A 20,712-nucleotide genomic window follows, 5' to 3' on the forward strand; every position below is an offset into this window, starting at 1 on the left:
CCCCCCAGTGGTTGAATGTAGGAAATACAACTATTCTGGCGCTTATTGTAAAGTGTGAAAAAGTTATCACATTGCAGCAAGATAGCACAAATTGCAATAAACTATCACAAGCAATATTTAGTGCATTTTGATAAATCCAGGCCTAAGTTAACCAGCTAACCCATTTATTCAGAGTTTGTTTTTTTTATTAAAAATTCTGAATTGCTTTGTGCAATGCTGTAAGCAATTTACAAAATTACATCATAATTTAAAACAATAAATAACATAAAGTCAGTCAACAATCAAAATTCCAAGAATAAAATAAAGACAATGTGCATCAAAACAAATGCTTGCTAAATTATTTGGATTTCTTAGCCAGCTAAGTCTGGTCGGGCCAAAGACCTGTATAGGAGACTATACTTAGCTGGCTAACTTTAAGATAGCCATTTATGTTCAATAGTGTGGTTTCACTATTGAATATTCCTCCAAAGTTAGTCAGATAAGATTATCTGGCTAACTTTGCTAGCCAGACTGTGTCTGAATATGGACCTCATAGAAATTAGGAATGATCTCCTTCTAGATGTACTAGAAACTATAAGTAAGGAAGCTGTGAAATATCTACATCTGGTTCTAAACTTTGGGCCTGTGACTGGAAAGTGTTAGTCATGATCAAAGAATTATTTCTTCATGTGAAATAATAAGAGATGAAGACAAATTTATGTCTTTATAGACTACATGTTGTTCACCATATTGTCTGATTTCCAAAATTTGAACTATGGACTGTTTTATGGTGCATATTCAAAACTCCTGAGCAAATAAAATGTGGTATCTGCTGACAATACCTTCTAAAGAAATAAAAAATTATAGGGTCATTATATTAATGGGTAGCAAAGCTTAAAGTTAAGCCACTACAATCAGCTCCATATAAGATCCTCATATAAGATCCATATAAGATCCATATAAGATATATATGATATATAAGATCTCATATAATATAAGATCCATATAAGATCCATATAAGATCCATATAAGATCAGCTTCCAATAAGATCCTCCCCTGACTCACCAATCGTTTATACTTGTTTTCTGTGTTCCTAGGCCTTTTCTCTTCCAGCAGTCTATGCCTCCAAGTTTTATTTTCCTTGTTGAATGTAACTTTGTTTTTTCCTGTTTTATACTATTGTCTTTGGTTCAGTCCCCCAGTTCGATGTAAACCGATCTGATATGGTCTTTCAACCATGAAGGTCGGTATAGAAAAGTGTTAAATAAATAAATAAAATAAATATAGTAACCACGGGTCATCAGAATATAAGAAATGCCATGCTAGGTCAGACCAAGGTTCATGAAGCCTGTGTCCTGTGTCTGATAGTGGCCAGCCTGGGTTGCAGATACTACTTCACTGGACTGGTATAAAATCTGCAGGTAAAATGAGCCACAGACATTACACTTTTGCACAAAGTTTGAAAGCTAAACTCACAGAAAAACTACTTAATGGATGGAAAGCTCTTGGAAACCTCTACAGGTGCTATGGGTATAATATTAATCTTAAGAATCAGAAGACAATTAACCAGATCTGTGTGCTCAGGGATCATATCCCAGATGGGTCTTTCAAATAATATTAACACTCCTAGTTCATCCAGCTATTCATGTCAGAGATGCAGAAAGCATTGACCAAGAAAGTAAGTAATGGGATCAGATCTTTCTTTACTATCTATAGACTCAAATCTGTACTAATGTTTTACAATATGGTAAATCCTCAGCTGCTACTACTACTGCTCCTTATCACTTTTATAGTGTTACTTGTCGCATGCAGCACTGGGCAGGCACACATAAATGATAGTCCCTATGATGCAGAGCTTGTAGTTTATTCAAGATAAACATAGAAGGCAAAAGAGTCTTAGGGAATTTCATTTATAAACAATAAATGATTAAAACCAATAAAGATGTGAATGAGATTTATAGATTTAAAAGCAACTTCAAAAATATGGGTGTTTTTTATTTGTATGGGATTTGAATAAAGCCAGAGAGAGGGCTTGATGCACAAACCCAGATAACAATCTGTAAATGTTCTAACTGTGAATGTGCTTTACGTGTTGTTCTTTGGAATAGCTATAAGCTTGAAGTCAGGGTGATCTGCTCTAACTAGATCATTTCTGTTTCCAATTCTACCTTGGGTCTAGATATTAATATGTGCCTTCATGATTCTAGCCACTGACCCCACGAGCCCAGAAAACATTAGAAGTAAGTCAGGTTTACAGTGGCAAGAGCTAAAGTGTGATTCAGAAGGACTCACGACTGACCCTGTGATCATCAATAGAACCTCAGCACATGGAGAAGCTTAGAAATATCAGAGGTGAAGAAAAGCTGCTCATGGATTTGGCAATAATTTGAAATCTCCTGAAAATAGTGTTTGAAAATCATAGATGGTGGCAGGAAAGGGCACAATTGCCCATCTTGTCTGCCCAGCAAACTTATATAAACAGACCAGAAGGGTCTGAGCCATGTAGATTACTTGATTGATTTACAGATCTCACTGGCACGTCTCTCCAATGCTTACTTGTTTTCCCGTACTGCCCCCCCCCCCCCCCCCCCCCACACACACACACATTTTTTCTTCCCCCCAGACCATAGTTCATGTTTTGGTTTTTCTGCAGTCAGATCTTTTACTGTATGAAGGATCGTGTTTCTATAATGCCTCTTTCCAGGATCTTGCCTCTATCATGCCTCTTTCCATTTCACTTTTCTCACCTCCAGGGATCTGCAGTCTATCCTCTTTCCTTATTTCACTTCTCTCACATCTAGGGATCCGCAGTGTTTATGCCATGCCCTTTTAAATTCCTCCACTCTCCTGGTCTGCACTACATCCTCTGCTAGGGCATTCCATGCATTCACACCCTCTCCGTGAAGAAATGTTTCCTGTCGTTCAACCTGAAATGTCCACCTTGGAGCTTTATTTTGTGAGTTTAAAGATCTTAATAGAAAGGGCATAACATTTAGAGCTGTTTCTTCCAGATAAAACTGGAATCAGCATTTATTTTAAAACTTTGCTTAATTAAAAAAGCCCTACATTTTATTTCATCTGTTTTAACAATCAGTGATGTGTTGCTACAGACATCTAAGTGAAAAGGCAAATTTTGGGCAGAATAAATCAGTGAATTCAGTGACACTGGAGAATCCTTTGTTTGGGTTTGGGATCCTGCCAGGTACTTGTGACCTGGCTAATCCACTGTTGGAAACAGGATACTGAGCTTGATGGCCCCTTGGTCTGACCCAGCATGGCAAGCCTTATGTTCTTAGACTCTGGCTGGTGCACATAAACAGGTAAGAGTTTAGATGAATGCATTGATTAAAGGAGACCTCCTTAAAAGTCTATAAACCAAAGCTGATGTGGAAATGTCTGAAGAAATGTTATTGCATCATCTGTTAGCAAATGATCTCAGACTTCTATTTTTACAGTTCTAAAATGTGGCTTTGTGGCTTTCCTCCTTGAGGAAATCTCATGTCACAATCTTTTAAAATAGTCACCATAGAAACATTTAAAGATGGCCCTGCAGTGCCCATTTCATCATTATAGGAATTAATCAATGAGTGGGATGATAACAAGGACTTCCTGAGATGATTGACTATCATGGGGCTCTGATGAAGATCCACTCCTCAGCTCTGTGCTGTATTCCTGATTTTCACATATTGGGATGATGCCTGTATGGGGATTTGATGAAGATCCACTCCTCAGCTCTCTGTGCTGTATGCCTAATTTCCACATATTGGAGTGATGCCTGAATGGGGATCTGATGAAGATCCATCTTTCAGTTGTCCATGCTATATTAGAGCCATTCCTTCCTTCCATCTGACTGTTCTGCAGTTCTCCCTCTACCACTTTTCTTATTTTCTTAATCTAAGATGGTTTGATGCCTTTCTATGTAGCCTTGTACATCTGGGAGTTTGAGATCTCCCTTACACTGGAGATTTAGACTCAACAGGGAAGAGTGATGCTGAGGTGAATCCAAAAGCCAGCAGACAGTAAAAGGACACAAACATCCCCCATTTTCTCTAGGATGAATCTGGAAGATGCAGGAGAAAGTACAGTAAATATTAAAAAATATATTTTATTTCATCAGACAGAGAGAAAAGAGAGAGCATAAGTTACCCCAATACCATTTCTCTGGTCACTTTGGCATAACAACAGACAGGCTTTATTAATCCTTTGTACTGGCTGCTCTGAATTAACTCTTCTGAACTAGTGGAAAACTTTTCCTGATTTTTTTTCCTGAGAATCATTTGACAACCTATTTTTTCATCATCTCAGTTCCAAATATTGTGTTGTACTGAGAAGCTACTGTCATACCTCCCCCTGACCCCCAATCATCTGGTTATTGAGGAATAGGTCCAGGCCAAAGCTATTTAAGGATCTAAACCTATCCTAACTAGGGATATGCAATCATTTTTTGACAATTAGGAAATTCGTACAATATTTCCTAAATCGTCATGGATTGGGGAAACCAATAAAACGTTTGCACGTTCCCCAAATTTTTGTAAAAAAATGTTTTTCGGCTTAGTGCACGCTAATGGGAGTTAGCGCACACTAACAAACAAATGTTAGTTTTTGTTAGCACACACTAAGCCGAAAAACAATTTTTCACGGAAAAAAAAATGCTGATCTGTGGGAATGCGAGATTTTCCCACGGCCACACAAACCCGAAAGCGGAAACAATCAGGCACCCAATGCACATCCCTAATCCTAACTATAACACTGTGGAACTGTAGTAATCCAGCTGTGCTACTGTGTATCACCAGGTGACTCTCAGCTTGTAACTGTGTATCTGTATGACTCTAAAATTGTAAAACTCTACAATTATGAAGCTTTGCAATGTTGTTACTGTGTATCAGTGTATCTATCACCTATGAACTCTGCATTTCTGAGAGTTTTTAATTCTCTACCTTCCTTAATACAAATATGTAAGATGATAAGGATCAGGAGGGAGTTTGGGAGGATCAGGGAAAGGTATGGGAGATGGGAGGGGGTTTTGCTGGTGGTGATTACCTTTTTTTTAATGAAAAGGAAAATAAATGAAATTTCATTTGGTTTTAAAAACAGAATGAAATGGTAGATTTTGTTAAAACTTCCCACTTGCTTTCTAATGAATGCATATGCACTCATGACCAAAGAACTCTTCCCTATTTGATTGTTCAGTTATTTACCTGTTTTTTGTTGGTTTTTTTTTTAATTTAAATATCAAATTATCAAGAAAAGGATATTGATTTAGTGGCTTCCTCAGATAGGTTGGTGTTTCTACCAGAAAACTCTCAAGTGGATATAGTTGCTAGAGAAACTTTGATATTTTCCTTTGCTATAGAAATGGATAGAGATTAGTATTGAACCTTTTTTTCAGGAATAGATTTCTTCCTTTTCTCAGTAAGAGATCTTAGTAAATTTACACAGATGCAGCAAATATCTTTTCTGCAATTAAAGGCACAGCTCCTGGGACTAAGAGCATCTTTCTTTCTTAAATATCCCTGAAAATGTGTTGTGGCATTTCAAGGGGATAAATGTATTATTTATGATTTTATGCAATTCAAAAGATTTCTTGATGATAACTCCAATGTAGAGTGAATCTGTTATGTTTGAATTTCTGTTGTGGAGTATCTCTGGTATACAAAAAATTGTTTACTTGCTCAGCTCCATTACTTGCTTAACCCCATTGTAGAGTGTGGTATATACATTTTTTAAAAATAATTCAAATAAATAAATAACATTGTATCACCTATCTTTCCATATAATGAAATTCTCTGTTTATTATGTGATAAGTTCTTCTGTACATAGGTTCTATCTTTTTTTTTTTTTTATAAACAAACTTTACATGTACTGCAAATTTAGGGGTAGATGTTCAAACTTGCCGAGCCACTCTGCCTTCCCCCGTTCCCTCCCAGGCCACTCTGAAATCACAGCAGCCTCAGAGGGAACTTCCCTAGCCCCCCACCCCCACCTACCTTCCCTTTGCCCCCTACCTTTTTTTGTCTTTTTTTGTTTTAAAACTGCCGGCATGTGATCCCCGGCACAGCGGCAAATGGCCATTGTGCCAGGAGCCTCTGACACCACCCCACCCTGCACCCCAGACCACCCCGACCCACAACCTACCCACCTCTTTTTGCAAGCCCTGGGACTTACACATGTCCCAGGCCTATACGCACGTAACATTTTGAAAATCCGGCCCTTACATTTTGTACAATTATTTACCTGTTTTAAGATGTATCTGTGTGATTCTGTGAGTGCTTGATGTGTACACTGTAAATAGGCGGTAAGCCCCTGACTAATAGACCCAATAAAAACCAGCTCTAAAGAGTCATAAAAGTGAGAGGTTTATTTATGGAGGAAGGCGTTGTTTCTCCAGGAGCAGAAGCAACACAAAACAAGTGGTATATAGTTCTAAGCCTGCTCAGAGATCTGACGTGCGTGTACAGTAATTTAAGGGTTTTGTTCAGCCAATCAACAGATGTCTGCAAATGCCCACCCATTACCTTATAGCCAATTAATACATTTTAGCATGTGTACGTGCTCTTACTATGATCAACATATAAAAATTAGAGAGACAACAATTTCCAATACATCAATATTATGTTTATTTATATAGAAAACCCCACAAAACCCTACATAGTCAAATTTAAAACTAAGCTAGCACATTCATACACACACACCACAATAAAAATCACATGAAGTTTGAAATGTTCATAAACCCAATTTTTAGTTGTACATATAATTTATACATTTAACACAAGCCAATTTAATACAATCATCTATTCATTGACGAAAGTATATTACTCCATCAATATTGTAAACAGGAATCCATTATTCAGTACGTTCATTACTATGGGCAGGAGTTTCTTGTGGTCATTTTCAGAGAATAAGTCTGAGTTAACTTTCATTTTCCCACAATTTACGTCACTGTGTGCTGACGTGTGCTGGCTAGCAGTCCACTAGGTGTAGTTTTGTGCTGGCTATTCATACATTCCCCCCTTTGAAGGGTGACTCATAGGAACCCTTCACACTTATCTGCGTCGCACATCACCTGTCTTAGGTTGTCCCGCCTAGTTAAGGCTAATCCTTACTGGCTAGAGACTTTACCCTTCTTCGTACCAATGTTCTCATTTTTCACAGATAGCTATTATGGGTGGTGGGGAATGGTTCAGTGTCATCATTGGAATCCAGGAGCATCAGGTTCAAGGCTTCAGCTTGATTTATCATGATCCGTGCGCTGGTCTGTGTTACCAGCATTTCAGCTACTTGATCTCAGCATCTTTGAGGCAGATACAAAGGCATGGCAGGCAGAGGCAGACAACAAGTCCAATTAAGGCAATCATATACATGGAGCCAATTAGAATTTTGAATCCTGACCCTAAGCTAGAGAACCATGAGCCAAGAGATCCGAATGGATCACTGACATCAAGTCCTTTCCAGGTTTGCACAGGTACATGTGCAATTGACATCATGTTGCTGGTGATTTCTTCAATTACTTCACCCTTGTCGTCTATTTGAAGACAACAGTTACTGAGGTTAAATTTACCACATAATCCTCCTTCTGCAGCTAGTATGTAATCTAACACAAGACGGTTCTGGTAAATGGCATTCCGGAAACCCTTTTGCTGTGTGGCTAATATTCTCAGTGCTTTAGCAGTTTCATTAGTAATTATTCCAACAACAGCTTGTAATCTTATAATACAATTTAACATGTAAATTGGAGTTCTGTAACCCCAAGAGCCATCATGATAGGTCACAATAATGGGCCAATAAGAATTTACCTTTTGAGCTTTCATGGTATAGTTGAGAAAAGATTGTGACAAGCAAGGGGAATTGCCTATAGCTATAGTGTGCAATACTGTGTAAGGTCTATGGATGCACTATGTTGCAAAAATGGAGTGGGCTAATATCCACTGTGGTTTACATGTGGTTGGATTGGTGCTTATGCATATAGGTGTCACAAATATACCAACCAGGAAGGATAACCTAGCAAAGCAGTTGAACATCATTCTTAAAAGGTACAGAGAAAATATTAAAAGGCAATCCATTGTAATGGACAAGGAAGAAAAGGAAAAACAACATAATGAAAACATAAGACACATTCTGGCCATAGGTAGGAATAGGAATAGTTGCATATCCCTGTGAGAGTAAGCCTCAGTTAGATTAGGTGAGTCTCTGCAAGGAGACCAATCTCAGAATAAGCACAAAGGCCATACTACCAGGAAACATTTGTAAGAGAGCACACGCATACTCTAGGTAAAACCTAATAGGAAGTGTTACAGGAAGAGATGTTTAAAAAGATTACAGGGAGATCAGAGTAGAAAGGGAATAAAATATTGAGATATTAGAGATCAGCAAACTAATTATCATAAATGCAGGCTGCAGAACAAAGTATAAGTCAAAAGAGAACTTGTGCAGGGGCACCAACAGTAAGACAAGTGAGAGAATGCTAGAAATAGCTTGCAGCAAATAGAACAGCATGCATTTAACATATGTTGATGTGGCAGAAATATATGCAAATATATACTCCTCTTGAACCGTGAATTATCACTGAAACCACAGAGTACACAAATAGGAAAAGGAAGATTCAGAGAAAAACCAGATAGTCCAAGGATAGGGGATTCGAGAAAATATTTGACCATACTGGGACAAATCTCGCTAAGAGGGCAATCAGTGGGATATGGTATTTGAGTAATGTGATCAAGACAGCTTTCATAGACAAGGGTAAAGAAAGACATATTACATAATCATTTAGCTGATATAAAAGGTTGGAGTTAGACTTGAAAATACTACAAAATTTGGAAGAACAACATTAATTCTGTCTAAATAATGGCATTTGCAATTAGGTCCAAACAGCATCTAAGCAAGGCACAAAGCAATAAACACACAAAGGAAAATCAAATGATGAAACTTATGATGAAAGGTGTACAATGGCTTTCTTTGAAACAGTTCACAGTCCAAGTCGGGATAATCTTTGAATTCAATGATGCAGGTAGGGAAAACAGTTCTTTTGGCTTAGTGCACGTCAGTGACAGGAAGCACTGCCATTCAATTCAGCACTAGGTATTAGAGATGTGTATCGTTTTTCGCCCGAAGTAGGAAATTCAACGAAATTTCCTACTTCGTTGGCATTTCGTTGTCCCCAAAACCCGAAATGAATTTTCCCCGACTTTCGGGGAAAATTCGGTTTTCGGGTTTGCCTGGGGAGAGGGGCACAAATTTTTTTTTTAAAATAAAAAAACACCCCAAACCACCCCAAACATTTAAATTAGCTAATACCCCCCCCCCCCCCTGATCCCGATCCCGATCCCTATCCCTCCCTAACACTTACGAAGATCCCTGGTGGTCCAGCGGGGTCCCGGCCTCCATTTTCCCTCCGTGCCCTCCATGCCAGTGCAAGCCGCGCGCCTCAAAATGGTGCTGAATAGTGAATAGCCCGAACTACCATGTCACAGGGGCTTTTGGCGCTATTGGCCAGCCCCTGTCACATGGCCATCGGCGCCATCTTGTGCTCCTATCATGTGACAGGAGCTGACCAATGGCGCCGAAAGCCTCTGTGACATAGTATGGGCAAAGGCTATCGGCGCCATTTTGGTTACTGGCAGCCGAAAACGAAATCGCTCCCGGACCCCTGCTGGATCCCCAGGGATTATTGGCAAGCCTTGGGGGGGTCAGGAGGGGGCTCCTGACCCCCCCAAGGCTTGCCAATAATCCCTGGGGGTCCAGCAGGGGTCCGGGAGCGATTTCGTTTTCGGCTGCCAGTAACCAAAATGGCGCCGATAGCCTTTGCCCATACTATGTCACAGAGGCTTTCGGCGCCATTGGTCAGCTCCTGTCACATGATAGGAGCACAAGATGGCGCCGATGGCCATGTGACAGGGGCTGACCAATAGCGCCGAAAGCCCCTGTGACATGGTAGTTCGGGCTATTCGGAGGCACGCGGCTTGCACTGGCACGGAGGGCACGGAGGGCACGGAGGGCAAATAGAAGCCGGGACCCCGCTGGACCACCAGGGATCTTCGTAAGTCTTGGGGAGGGATCGGGATGGGGGGGGGGGTTGTATATGTATGCTTTAAAACGTTTTTAAGTGCTTGGGGTGGGTTTTTTTTAGCTTTGATTACTGATTCGTTTTTCGGCCCCGTTTTCGGGTTTCCTCGTCTCGTTTTTCGGAAAAACGAAACGAGAAAACCCGAAATGTACCACGAAGTACTCGAACCGAAAAACGACCCGGTAGAAAAAAACGAAGCACATCTCTACTAGGTATGTTACTTGATCAGAATCTAACATAAGGGCAAAGCAAATTCAGATTAATTAGGGAGAAGATTATATTAGACATTACATAGAACATTAAGCTGTGACACACAATGTCATTCATTCTTCAGGTGTAAGAACACATGATACAGAAAACAAACAACAAGTAACACAATTTTTTCTTCTGATGAGTTCAAACCCCTGATCAAAAATAAAAGTAGGCCACTCATACATACCAAACAATTGAAGGGCTCACCTTGCAACCAGCATCCTGAATTTGAAGGATAAAACCAATAAAACTGACATTTGGACCCTTGTCATGAATTCAGTAAATTTAGCAGACGTCGGAACCCTGTCATACGACCCTGCTTTGTACTCCCTGAGTACTGCTGACTGACCCAAGCCTTACCCATAGCATACGCTGGTTGATTGATGGCAGCTATAGGCAGCCGCCACACACCTACTGGAACAGAAGATCCCCAGGGAGAGGGGCACTAAGACTCTCCCTGCATCCCTGTTCGGGTGCCAGATGTAAATAGGTGGTAAGCCCCTGACTAATAGACCCAATAAAAATCACCTCTAAAGAGTCATAAAAGTGAGAGGTTTATTTATGGAGGAAGGCATGGTTCCTCCAGGAGCAGAAGCAACACAAAACAAATGGTATATAGTTCTAAGCCTGCTCAGAGATCTGATGTGCGTGTACAGTAATTTAAGGGTTTCGTTCAGCCAATCAACAGATGTCTGCAAATGCCCACCCATTACCTTATAGCCAATTAATACATTTTAGCATGTGTACGTGCTCTTACTATGGGCAGGAGCCTCTTGTGGTCATTTTCAGAGAATAAGTCCGAGTTAACTTTCGTTTTCCCAGAGTTTACGTCACTGTGTGCTGACGTGTGCTGGCTAGCAGTCCACTAGGTGAAGTTTTGTGCTGGCTATTCATACAACATGCAATAAAATAACTGGTTTAATACACAACTGTGTTATTTGTGTGAATGTATTGTTGCATTATTCTATGAATCTTTAATTATGTAACTATAATTCCTTTTGAAATTTTCTGATTTTTACATGATTTCTATTTTATTTTCTTCTCTTACCTCAGTACACAATGAATGAATACAGGAAAATGGGAAATCTCAGTGCTGTGACAGAATTCCTGTTTTTGGGATTCTCTGAGTTCCCAGAGCTGCAGGTCCCTCTCTTCACTCTCTTCTCACTCCTCTACCTGATGGCTGTGCTGGGGAACCTCCTCGTTATCTGTATAGTATGCACTGATCGACACCTGCACACCCCCATGTATTTCTTCTTGGCCAACTTGTCTGTCCTTGATATCTCTTCCCTGACAGTCACCGTGCCAAAACTACTAGCAATTCTCCTGATGCAGAGTAATACCATATCCTTCATTCAATGTATTATACAGATGTATTGTTTTTCAGTATCTGTTGAGGTAGAATTTATGCTTCTAACAGCCATGGCATATGATCGTTATGTTGCAATATGCAATCCTCTGCGTTACACCATTGTCATGAATAAGAGGGCCTGTATTCTTCTGGCAGCTGTCTCATGGGTAAAAGGTTTATTGGAGCCATTGCCACACATTTTGATTATATCCCAGTTTTATTACTGTGACTCCAATGTAATCAATCACTTCTTTTGTGATTTCACAGCACTGCTGGAACTTTCCTGCACAGACACCGCAATCATTCAACCACTCACTTATGCAGTATCGGTTTTCACAGCCATTATGCCATTTCTCTTAATCCTGACATCCTACATGTTCATCATCTCCACCATCCTGAGAATCCATTCTACAGAGGGGAAAAGCAAGGCCTTCTCCACCTGCTCCTCCCACCTTACAGTCATCATTCTGGCATATGGGACTATGATAGGAGTGTATGTACAGCCTAGGTCAGAGGAATTTGTGAAATCAAATAAGTTGGTTACTGCATTGTATATAGCCATTCTCCCATTGTTAAACCCTCTTATTTATAGCTTGAGAAGCAAAGAGTTAAATGCATCTTTGACAAAAGCCATAAGGAAGAAGTCAACACTATTAACCACTGAACACTTTTAGAAGCCCTGCACATATTTGTAAAGGATCTAGATGGTTTTGAGGTCAGTCATGAAAATATAACAAATGATTCCCAATCAGGCTTAGGTTTTCTGAATTGCATTATTCTGAATGTATTTAATTTATTGATACAGCCAGCATTAGAAGCTCTGCAGCAAATATATAGTGGGGAAAGGTTGTGGCAGGAACAAATATTGAGTTACTGCTCGCTCCTGCTAGTGATACCTATGCAGCAAGGTTAAAAGCCTTCGATATTTAATGTAATGTGCATGTTCTATTGGGCTGGCTGGGACTTATAAACTTAGAAATGTACCTAAGCTTATATTAGCAGGGAGGAGTTGTAGTTAGTTTATGTCTGCATAAGAAATGCAGAAAAAAGTTTTTTGAAAAGTTGATAGAAGTGAATTAAGAAATCTGCAGCTTTGGTTCTTTTTTTCAGGTGGTAGGTTCACCACCTTGATCCAACTTACCTCCCTGGATTAGAAATCCGAAGAGAAATAAAAGTTTTCTACTGGTAGAGGGGTAGATTTTAATAGGTGCGCACATGCGCTTCCTGATGCGCACACATGGACCTGCCGATTTTATAGCATGTGCATGCGTGTAATAAAATTGGCAGGCTGAGTGCTGTTAATGGCGATAACCTCTGACCAATAATTCAATGAATACCAGCTCCAAAGAAGTTATGCAGTGAAAGGTTTATTAATGGGGAAAAGGGGAAAGGCGTGGTTTCCCCGGGGAAGAAGTGAAAACAAAGCAAATGGTGTATAATTCAGAATCTACCCAGCGCTCTAACGCGTGTGCTCAGACTTATAAGGGTCCTGGGATTGCTGATACCAGACATCTGCATAATCCACACCCATTACCTTTAATAGCCAATCAATATATATTTTAGCATGTGTACTTAGCGTACTTCTTACTATAGGCTAGGCTCTTGTTATCAGAAAAATAACAAAGTTAGTTCCATCCTTCCAGGAATGATGTCATCCGTGCTGGATGATCCTGTTGTAAGTTTAATTATCATAGTGCTTCATAGTGCTATCAATCCACTCAGCACTAGGTATTCTTACATCCGCCCCTTTGAAGGGTGACGGCTAGGAGCCCTTCACACCTATCTGTGTCGCATATCGCCTGTCTTAGGTTGCCCAGCCTAGTTAAGGCTAATCCTTACTGGCTAGAGACATTACCCGTCATGGGCCAATATGCTCATTTTTCACAGATAGTCGTCACAGGTGGTGGGGAATGGTTCAGTGTCATCGTTGGAATCCAGAAGCAGCAGGTTCAAGGTTTCAGCTTGATTGAGCATGATCCGAGTGCTGGTCTGTGTTATCAGCATTTCAGAGACTTGATCGCGGCATCTTCGTAGGCAGATACAGAGGCATGGTAAGCAGAGGCAGACAACTAGCCCAAGTAAGGCAATTGTACACATGGAGCCAATTAGAATTTTGAATCCTGAACCTAAACTAGAAAACCATGAGCCAAGGGATCCAAATGGATCACTGACATCAAGTCCTTTCCAGGTTTGCACTGGTACATGTGCAATTGACATCATGTTGCGGGTGATTTCTTCAATCACTTCACCCTTGTCGTCTATTTGAAGACAACAGTTACTGAGGTTAAATTTACCACATAATCCTCCTTCTGCAGCTAGTATGTAATCTAATGCTAGACGATTCTGGTAAATAGCATTCCGAAAACCCTTTTGCTGAGTGGCTAGTATTCTCAGTACTTTAGCAGTTTCATTAGTAATTATTTCAACAACAGCTTGCAATCTTATAATACGATTCAACATATAAATTGGAGTTCTGTAACCCCAAGAGCTATTCTGATAGGTTACAATATTGAGCCAATAAGAATTTACCATTTGGGCTTGCATGGTATAGTTGAGAAACATTTGAGACAAACAAGAGGAATTGCCTATAGCTATAGTGTGTAATACTGTGTAAGGGCTATGGATGCACTTTGTTGCAACAATGGAGTGGGCCAATATCCACTGCGCTTTACCATGAGATAGGATCGGTGCTTTTGCACATGGGGGTCACAAATATAGCAATCAGGAGGGATAACCTATCAGAGCAGTTAGATATCATTCTCAAAAGGTACAGAGAAAACATGAAGAGGTAGTCCATTGGAATGGACAAGGAAGAAAAGGGAAAACAACAAAAACATAAGGCATGTTCTGGTCATAGGTAGGAGTAGGTACAGTTGCATATCCTTGTAAGAGTAAGCCTCAGTTAGAATGAGTAAATTTCTACAAGGAGATCAATCTCAGAATAAGCATAAAGGCCACAAAACTACCAGGAAATATTTGTAAGAGGGTGTAAACAAACTCCAGGTAAAATCTAAGAGGAAGTGTTACAGGAAGAAATGTTCAAAAAGGTTACAGAGAAATCAGAGTATAAAGGGCATAGGATATTGGAATATGAAAGGCCAGCAAAATAAGTATTATAGGTACAGGCTGCAGAAGAACGAATAAGTCAAAGAGATACAGAGGTACCAACAGTAAGACGAGTGGAAAAATGCTAGAAATAGCTTACAGCAAATAGGACAGCATGAATTTAACATACTCTGATGTAGCAGAAATATATATGCACATAAGAAAAGGGAGATCCAGAGAAAAACCAGATAGTTAAAGGATAAGGGTGTGTATGGCCAAGCCAAATCATTACCACATCTATAGGTGACATCCCAGGATGCAGGCAGGGAATATACTTAAAAATGAGGGAAACCGACCTTTCGGTAGGGAGTCAAAGGGCAAATGTCATAACTAGATCTTGAGGAGTGTCTCCTTTGTGGACTTGTATCCATTGTTGGGCAGGGGCTTCAGTAGGGTCAAAACAGGTAATAGTTGTCTGCACAGTACATACGCTGTATCGTGTAGAATTATGGGAACAGTAAGGAACTGTCCCTTGACAATCATAATGGGATTTGTATAGCAGAGTGGAAGTTTTAGTCGTACCATCTATAGTTACCATGATGCAAGCATTACAATTCGGGTCAGTGGTGCATACAGGAAGTATGCCATTCCAAAAGGATAATACACAAAAACATGTTAATGCAAAAAGTGAATATCAAACTGGAAATACAAAAGCAAACTGATAGTACAAAGATGATACACATGACGAAGGAAAAAGGCTGTTGAAACATTAGGCAAGTGCAGTCATGTGACAAAGCATCTGTAGGCCCAATAGTGGATAGAATGTTGTCCAAGGATAAGGGATTCAAGAAAATATTTGACCATACTGGGGCATATTACATAATCATATAAGGATATAAGAAGTAGGGGTTAGACTGGGAAATACTACAAAACTTAGAAAAACAACAGTAATTCTGTCCAAATAATGGCAATTTGCAAATAGGTCCAAACAGCATCTGAGCAAGACAAACACAATGAATACGATGTATGATGGCAGTCTTTGAAAACAGTTCATAGTCCAAGTCAGGATAATCTTTGAATTCAATGATGCAGATGGGGAAAACAGGTCATTCAGCTTAGTGCAAGTCAGGGACAGGAGACACAGCTGTGCAGTTCAACAGTAGGTAGGTTACTTGATCTGAATCTACCAGAAGGGTAAAATAAATTCAGATTAATTAGGGAGAAGAGTCCACCACAGACATCGCATCACAGAGAACATTAAACTTTGACACACAACGGCACTCATTCATCAGGACACAGAAGACAAACAAGAAACACATGGTTTACTTCTGATGAGCTCAAACCCCTGATCAAAAATAAAGATAGGCCAAAAAAAAAGTGTAAAAAAAGTACTGAGAAAATGTCTAGATCGATCTAGAATAAAAACAAAAGAAAAAAGCAAAAAACTGGAAAAAAGGAGAAAATGCAATCTTCTGCAATCTTCAAATGGTCCAACGGCTCTTGACCTGGGGAAACATAAAATCTGAGAACAGATAAAGGTTAGAGGAATTACAGCTCAATTGAAACTAAAGATCCTGATATGAATTCAGCAAATTGCAGTCATAAAGCTACTGTTGGTTCTTTAATATGGCTGCGCCACTAGGAGGCGCTGTGCTCATGAATATTCAGTTTCCACTCTTTTTTTTTTTTTTTTCCTGAAAGACAGACCGGCGACAAAAGCATTGTTACTGGGATAACTCTTGCGCTGCCGGGGAAAACCTTCACCTCTGTGAAATGAGGAAACATCATTAATTAGAACATGTAACTTATACATAAGGGCAATATCCAATTTGCAAGAAAAGACTTAGGGCTGTACTGTAAGTGTGCCAGCGCAATGATCAAAGCTCTGTATACTGCGAAAGAGACAGAATCCGGACTGCTAAATAATTCAAGTTGTACTCAATGTCCCAAGAACTATAAATTGTCTTAGTAACGTACAATGCCTTACTAATCCATGTTTAAACTAAACACACGGATAGCCTTTAGCACCCCCCTTTGAGAAACCCTATCTCCGTCACCGCACAGCGAGACAAGCGGTGAGCTTGAAACAGTAAGGCAGATCCCTGCAAACTGCAGCAGATAATGGCTGTAATGCCAACTGAGCACGGACTCCTGTAGAAAATAGTAATATACAAACATTGGTCAGGGATGAATAGAGAAAGGAGAAAACGAAAAGTGCAGGGGAGGGTACGCTTTCCAGTAAACTAAACAGAGCAAATTATTAAAATGGAGTCTCCTTTTATTAGGTGTACGTGTATTTGGTTTGGCCATAGGCAAATGAAAGGTAAGAATTGAATTAAACCGAAAAACAGTAAATGTCCAGTATGTATAGTGCAAGGAAGATGAAAGGAAACGCTGCAAATCTGCGGCACCCTGTAAATTGTCCCACCAGAGAGGGAGACTAGGGATGGCCTCAGCACTGGCCAAAGCCCTGTGGGGGCGGAACTTAGAAAATATAGCTGTTGCAAATAAAATGTAAGAACTATATAATACCGAAGACCAAGAAATGACCTGCGTGTAGTATCCTGAAAATATGTCCTAGCGGATGACGCCTTAAAAGTCAGCTGTGCAGGCAGAGCTGGGGGCAATGGAAAGGATAGCACAGAACAGAGGACAACGTTAAACAGAAAAAAAAAAGAGAGAGCTCACAAGGTTCAGGTATTTATTTGTTTTTTTGTGTAAAGACAGAGCACGGGCCGGAGAAATGCATGCAGAGAATAAGAAACAGTGAACACAGGAATAAAGAGACTGGCAGAGGGAGGAGGAGTCATGACGTCAGCCTCCAGAGGACTCAGCATGAGCCACGACAGACAGGCACCGAGAGGCACTAAGATAAGGAGCAAGGAGTCCGTCTCCTGAGAGAGAAAAAAGAATTCAGGGCTCAGTAACTTATGCTAAAAGTAGGCAAGTCAACTTCCATGCAAAAACTACAATTCCCATCATGCACCAAAAAATCCCAGAGGAGCACAAGGGCAAGAAATCAAACAGATAATTAAATGAAAGTAACTTGAAAGCACAAAAATGTGTCAGAAACGAACGGGAGCTAAAAAAAAAAAAAAAAAGGAACAGAACATTTGCAGTCAGAATCGTAAAAAGGCAGTCAGAATCTGCTGAACTCAGCCGAATGGAATGCGAAGGGAGGGGCAACATGCTCCCAACAAAAACTTCAAGACAACCTAATAGCACCTTTCCCTGCCTGGGACAAGGAAAGGAGGGGGGGAGAATTGAATAGCTCTGAACAGTTTGGAAGACAGGGCAAAAGCACAATGTGCAAAGCAAATGAAGGGGAATCACAGATAACAGTAGGAACAGCGGCAGAGCTAGGCTGATGAAGGGGAATCACAGATAACAGTAGGAACAGCGGCAGAGCTAGACTGAGCTTTGGATATACGGAACATTGAAAACATATTTAATGACAGCTAAAGTTCTGGCTGAATGGGCAAGCAATACTCCAAAGGAACCTCTCCCGGGTTTTTTTTTTTTTTTTTGTGAGTGCGGTGTTACAGACAGGAGCAGGGGTCTGAATTGAATGCCTAAGGGAGGGGTAAAGGAAGGAGTGAGTAGTCAGCACGGCAGCCTAGTATCAAAGAATGTGGACTGCAAATCCCAGAGAGCAAAGGGAATCTGTGGAGGGCAAAGCCAATAGGCTGGGCGGTCACTGGTTGGCACGAGGAATTCTGCAAAGGAGGGGCTCTCCCGCTCCCCTGTCCCACTACACAGAAACAGAGAACAAAGCAGCCTAGAGCAGCCAGAAAGAAAGTTAAAAGCAGTGAAAGAACACACAGATTGCAAATGGTACAAACCACATGAAAAGGAAGTAAACGGCAAGTAACAGACGCAGTAGCAGTTAACACAAGCAGGAGGAGATCTGGTGCTGTGTGCAGGCAAGCCGTAAAACTTTAATAGCTGCAGTAAAACTAACAAGTGAAAGGAAAAGGAAAACAAAATATAGTCGGAGCCAGGCACACAAAGAGAATTAAAGTGAATTGAAGTCCCAGCAACACAGCAAGAAACACGGACACGCAGCCTGAAACAGAAGTGATTACTAACAAAAGGGGGAGAGGGGCGAGCCGGGAGATAGGCACAGAGAGAAGAGAACTAACGGGACCAGAAGTCAATCGACGGAGCATGGCAGGAGGGGTGGGGGGGGGGGGGGGGGTGGCACGCCCACAAGGCTTGGAGACAAAGACAAAGAAAGCAGGTACCAGCAGGCACTGACGTGAGGAGTGAGGAATGCTGAGAAGGAGGGGAGAGTGGGGAGAGAGGGGGCGTGACAACGCACACCACTGGAAAACTTACAAGGAAGCAAAGGGTGGATAAGCAAAACTCAATTTCCCAACAAGCATTGGGAGGAGACAAGGGAGGGGGGCTGGGAGGTAGTGATGCTCGGTAGCTTCCTGGCAGATACAGGAATGTGCGAGAGGCAAGTGCAGCCTGATACAGGAATGGGAAGGAGGGGGGCAAAGGGACTTTTTTTTTTTTTTTCTTTTTTCAGAACAAAGAAAGTTTCAGAAAATCAGAGCAGGGGAATTAGCAATGAAAGAGAAATCCACAATGCAAATAAAATTGACAAACAGTGACGGGAGATACCTAAATGTAATCAGACCAGAATGCAGAGCGTCATTAACTTTGACTGCAAGAAATGAGAAGGCAGAGTCGAGGAGAGAAGAACTAAAATTCCAAACTGCTGTAAAAAGTTTTAAATAATACAGAACAAAAGCAATTGAGGAATGGGCAGCGTCTAAATTAGCTATACACACACGAGGCAACAACTTAAACTGCTGTAAAAGTCTTAAGAAAGGTTGAAATGATGCAGAGCAAAAACACTTTAGGAATGAGCAGCGTCTGAATTATCTATACACACACACGAGGCGACAACTTTAAGAGATTTATAGCTTCCTAAGAATGCCATTCAAAGGAGCACTACCTACAATTAAACTAGTGCCACAGAGAAGTACAGAGGCGCAGTAAACTAGTAAGAAATGAAAGAAAATACACAGGCAACTTAAACATTAATCAAATCAACACTTTTAAATAACTTAGTTAAAATTGAATCTCATACATACCACACAATTAAGTAGCTCCACCTATGCAAACCGGCGTCCCGTGTTTGAAGGATGGAACAATACCTACATATTGATATTCGGACTACAGCCACGAATTCAGTAGGTTAGAGGTCAGAGCTGCCCGCCATAACTCCTATTAAGAGTCAGAGCCTGGAGCCTTGACTAGATAAAGAGTCAGAGCTGTCTGCCTTGACTAAACGTAGCTGACCGAAACACCAGCGCTAAGTGAAAATCGGTAGCAAAAAGGTGATCGCCACCTACCTATTTAGAACCGGAGATTCCTGAGCAGGGAGGCGCGAAATCCCTTCTCAAGATTCCCCGTACGGGCCACCAGATGTTAATGGCGATAACCTCTGACCAATAATTCAATGAATACCAGCTCCAAAGAAGTTATGCAGTGAAAGGTTTATTAATGGGGAAAAGGGGAAAGGCGTGGTTTCCCCGGGGAAGAAGTGAATACAAAGCAAATGGTGTATAATTCAGAATCTACCCAGCGCTCTAACGCGTGTGCTCAGACTTATAAGGGTCCTGGGATTGCTGATACCAGACATCTGCATAATCCACACCCATTACCTTTAATAGCCAATCAATATATATTTTAGCATGTGTACTTAGCGTGCTTCTTACTATAGGCTAGGCTCTTGTTATCAGAAAAATAACAAAGTTAGTTCCATCCTTCCAGGAATGATGTCATCCGTGCTGGATGATCCTCTTGTAAGTTTAATTATCATAGTGCTTCATAGTGCTATCAACCCACTCAGCACTAGGTATTCTTACAGTGCACATGTGCGCTGGATTTTGTAATCCATGCCCAGATTTTAAAAGCCCTACTTGCATAAATCCATATATAAAATATATATCAAACCCCTCCATTTGGTAATGGCCCTTCTGCAGGTGCCCTCCCTCCTCTTGCCTGTGCC

The 20,712-nt window shown here is 40.7% G+C and overlaps 1 protein-coding gene across 1 annotated transcript; it reads left to right on the plus strand.

The window, feature by feature from the left end:
* The first annotated feature begins 11,350 nt into the window (after positions 1-11,350).
* LOC115081502 (olfactory receptor 2AP1-like) lies at positions 11,351-12,316 on the plus strand. The gene has a single exon (XM_029585956.1). The coding sequence runs from the start codon at positions 11,351-11,353 to the stop codon at positions 12,314-12,316; it is 966 nt and encodes a 321-aa protein (XP_029441816.1).
* Positions 12,317-20,712: the final 8,396 nt, after the last annotated feature.

The sequence above is a fragment of the Rhinatrema bivittatum genome, unplaced genomic scaffold (assembly GCF_901001135.1).
Source record: "Rhinatrema bivittatum unplaced genomic scaffold, aRhiBiv1.1, whole genome shotgun sequence".
NCBI lineage: Eukaryota > Metazoa > Chordata > Amphibia > Gymnophiona > Rhinatrematidae > Rhinatrema > Rhinatrema bivittatum.

Bases quoted from the DNA above. Each gene is read 5' to 3' on its own strand.
- LOC115081502 (XM_029585956.1), top strand. From the start codon at position 11,351: ATGAATGAATACAGGAAAATGGGAAATCTCAGTGCTGTGACAGAATTC.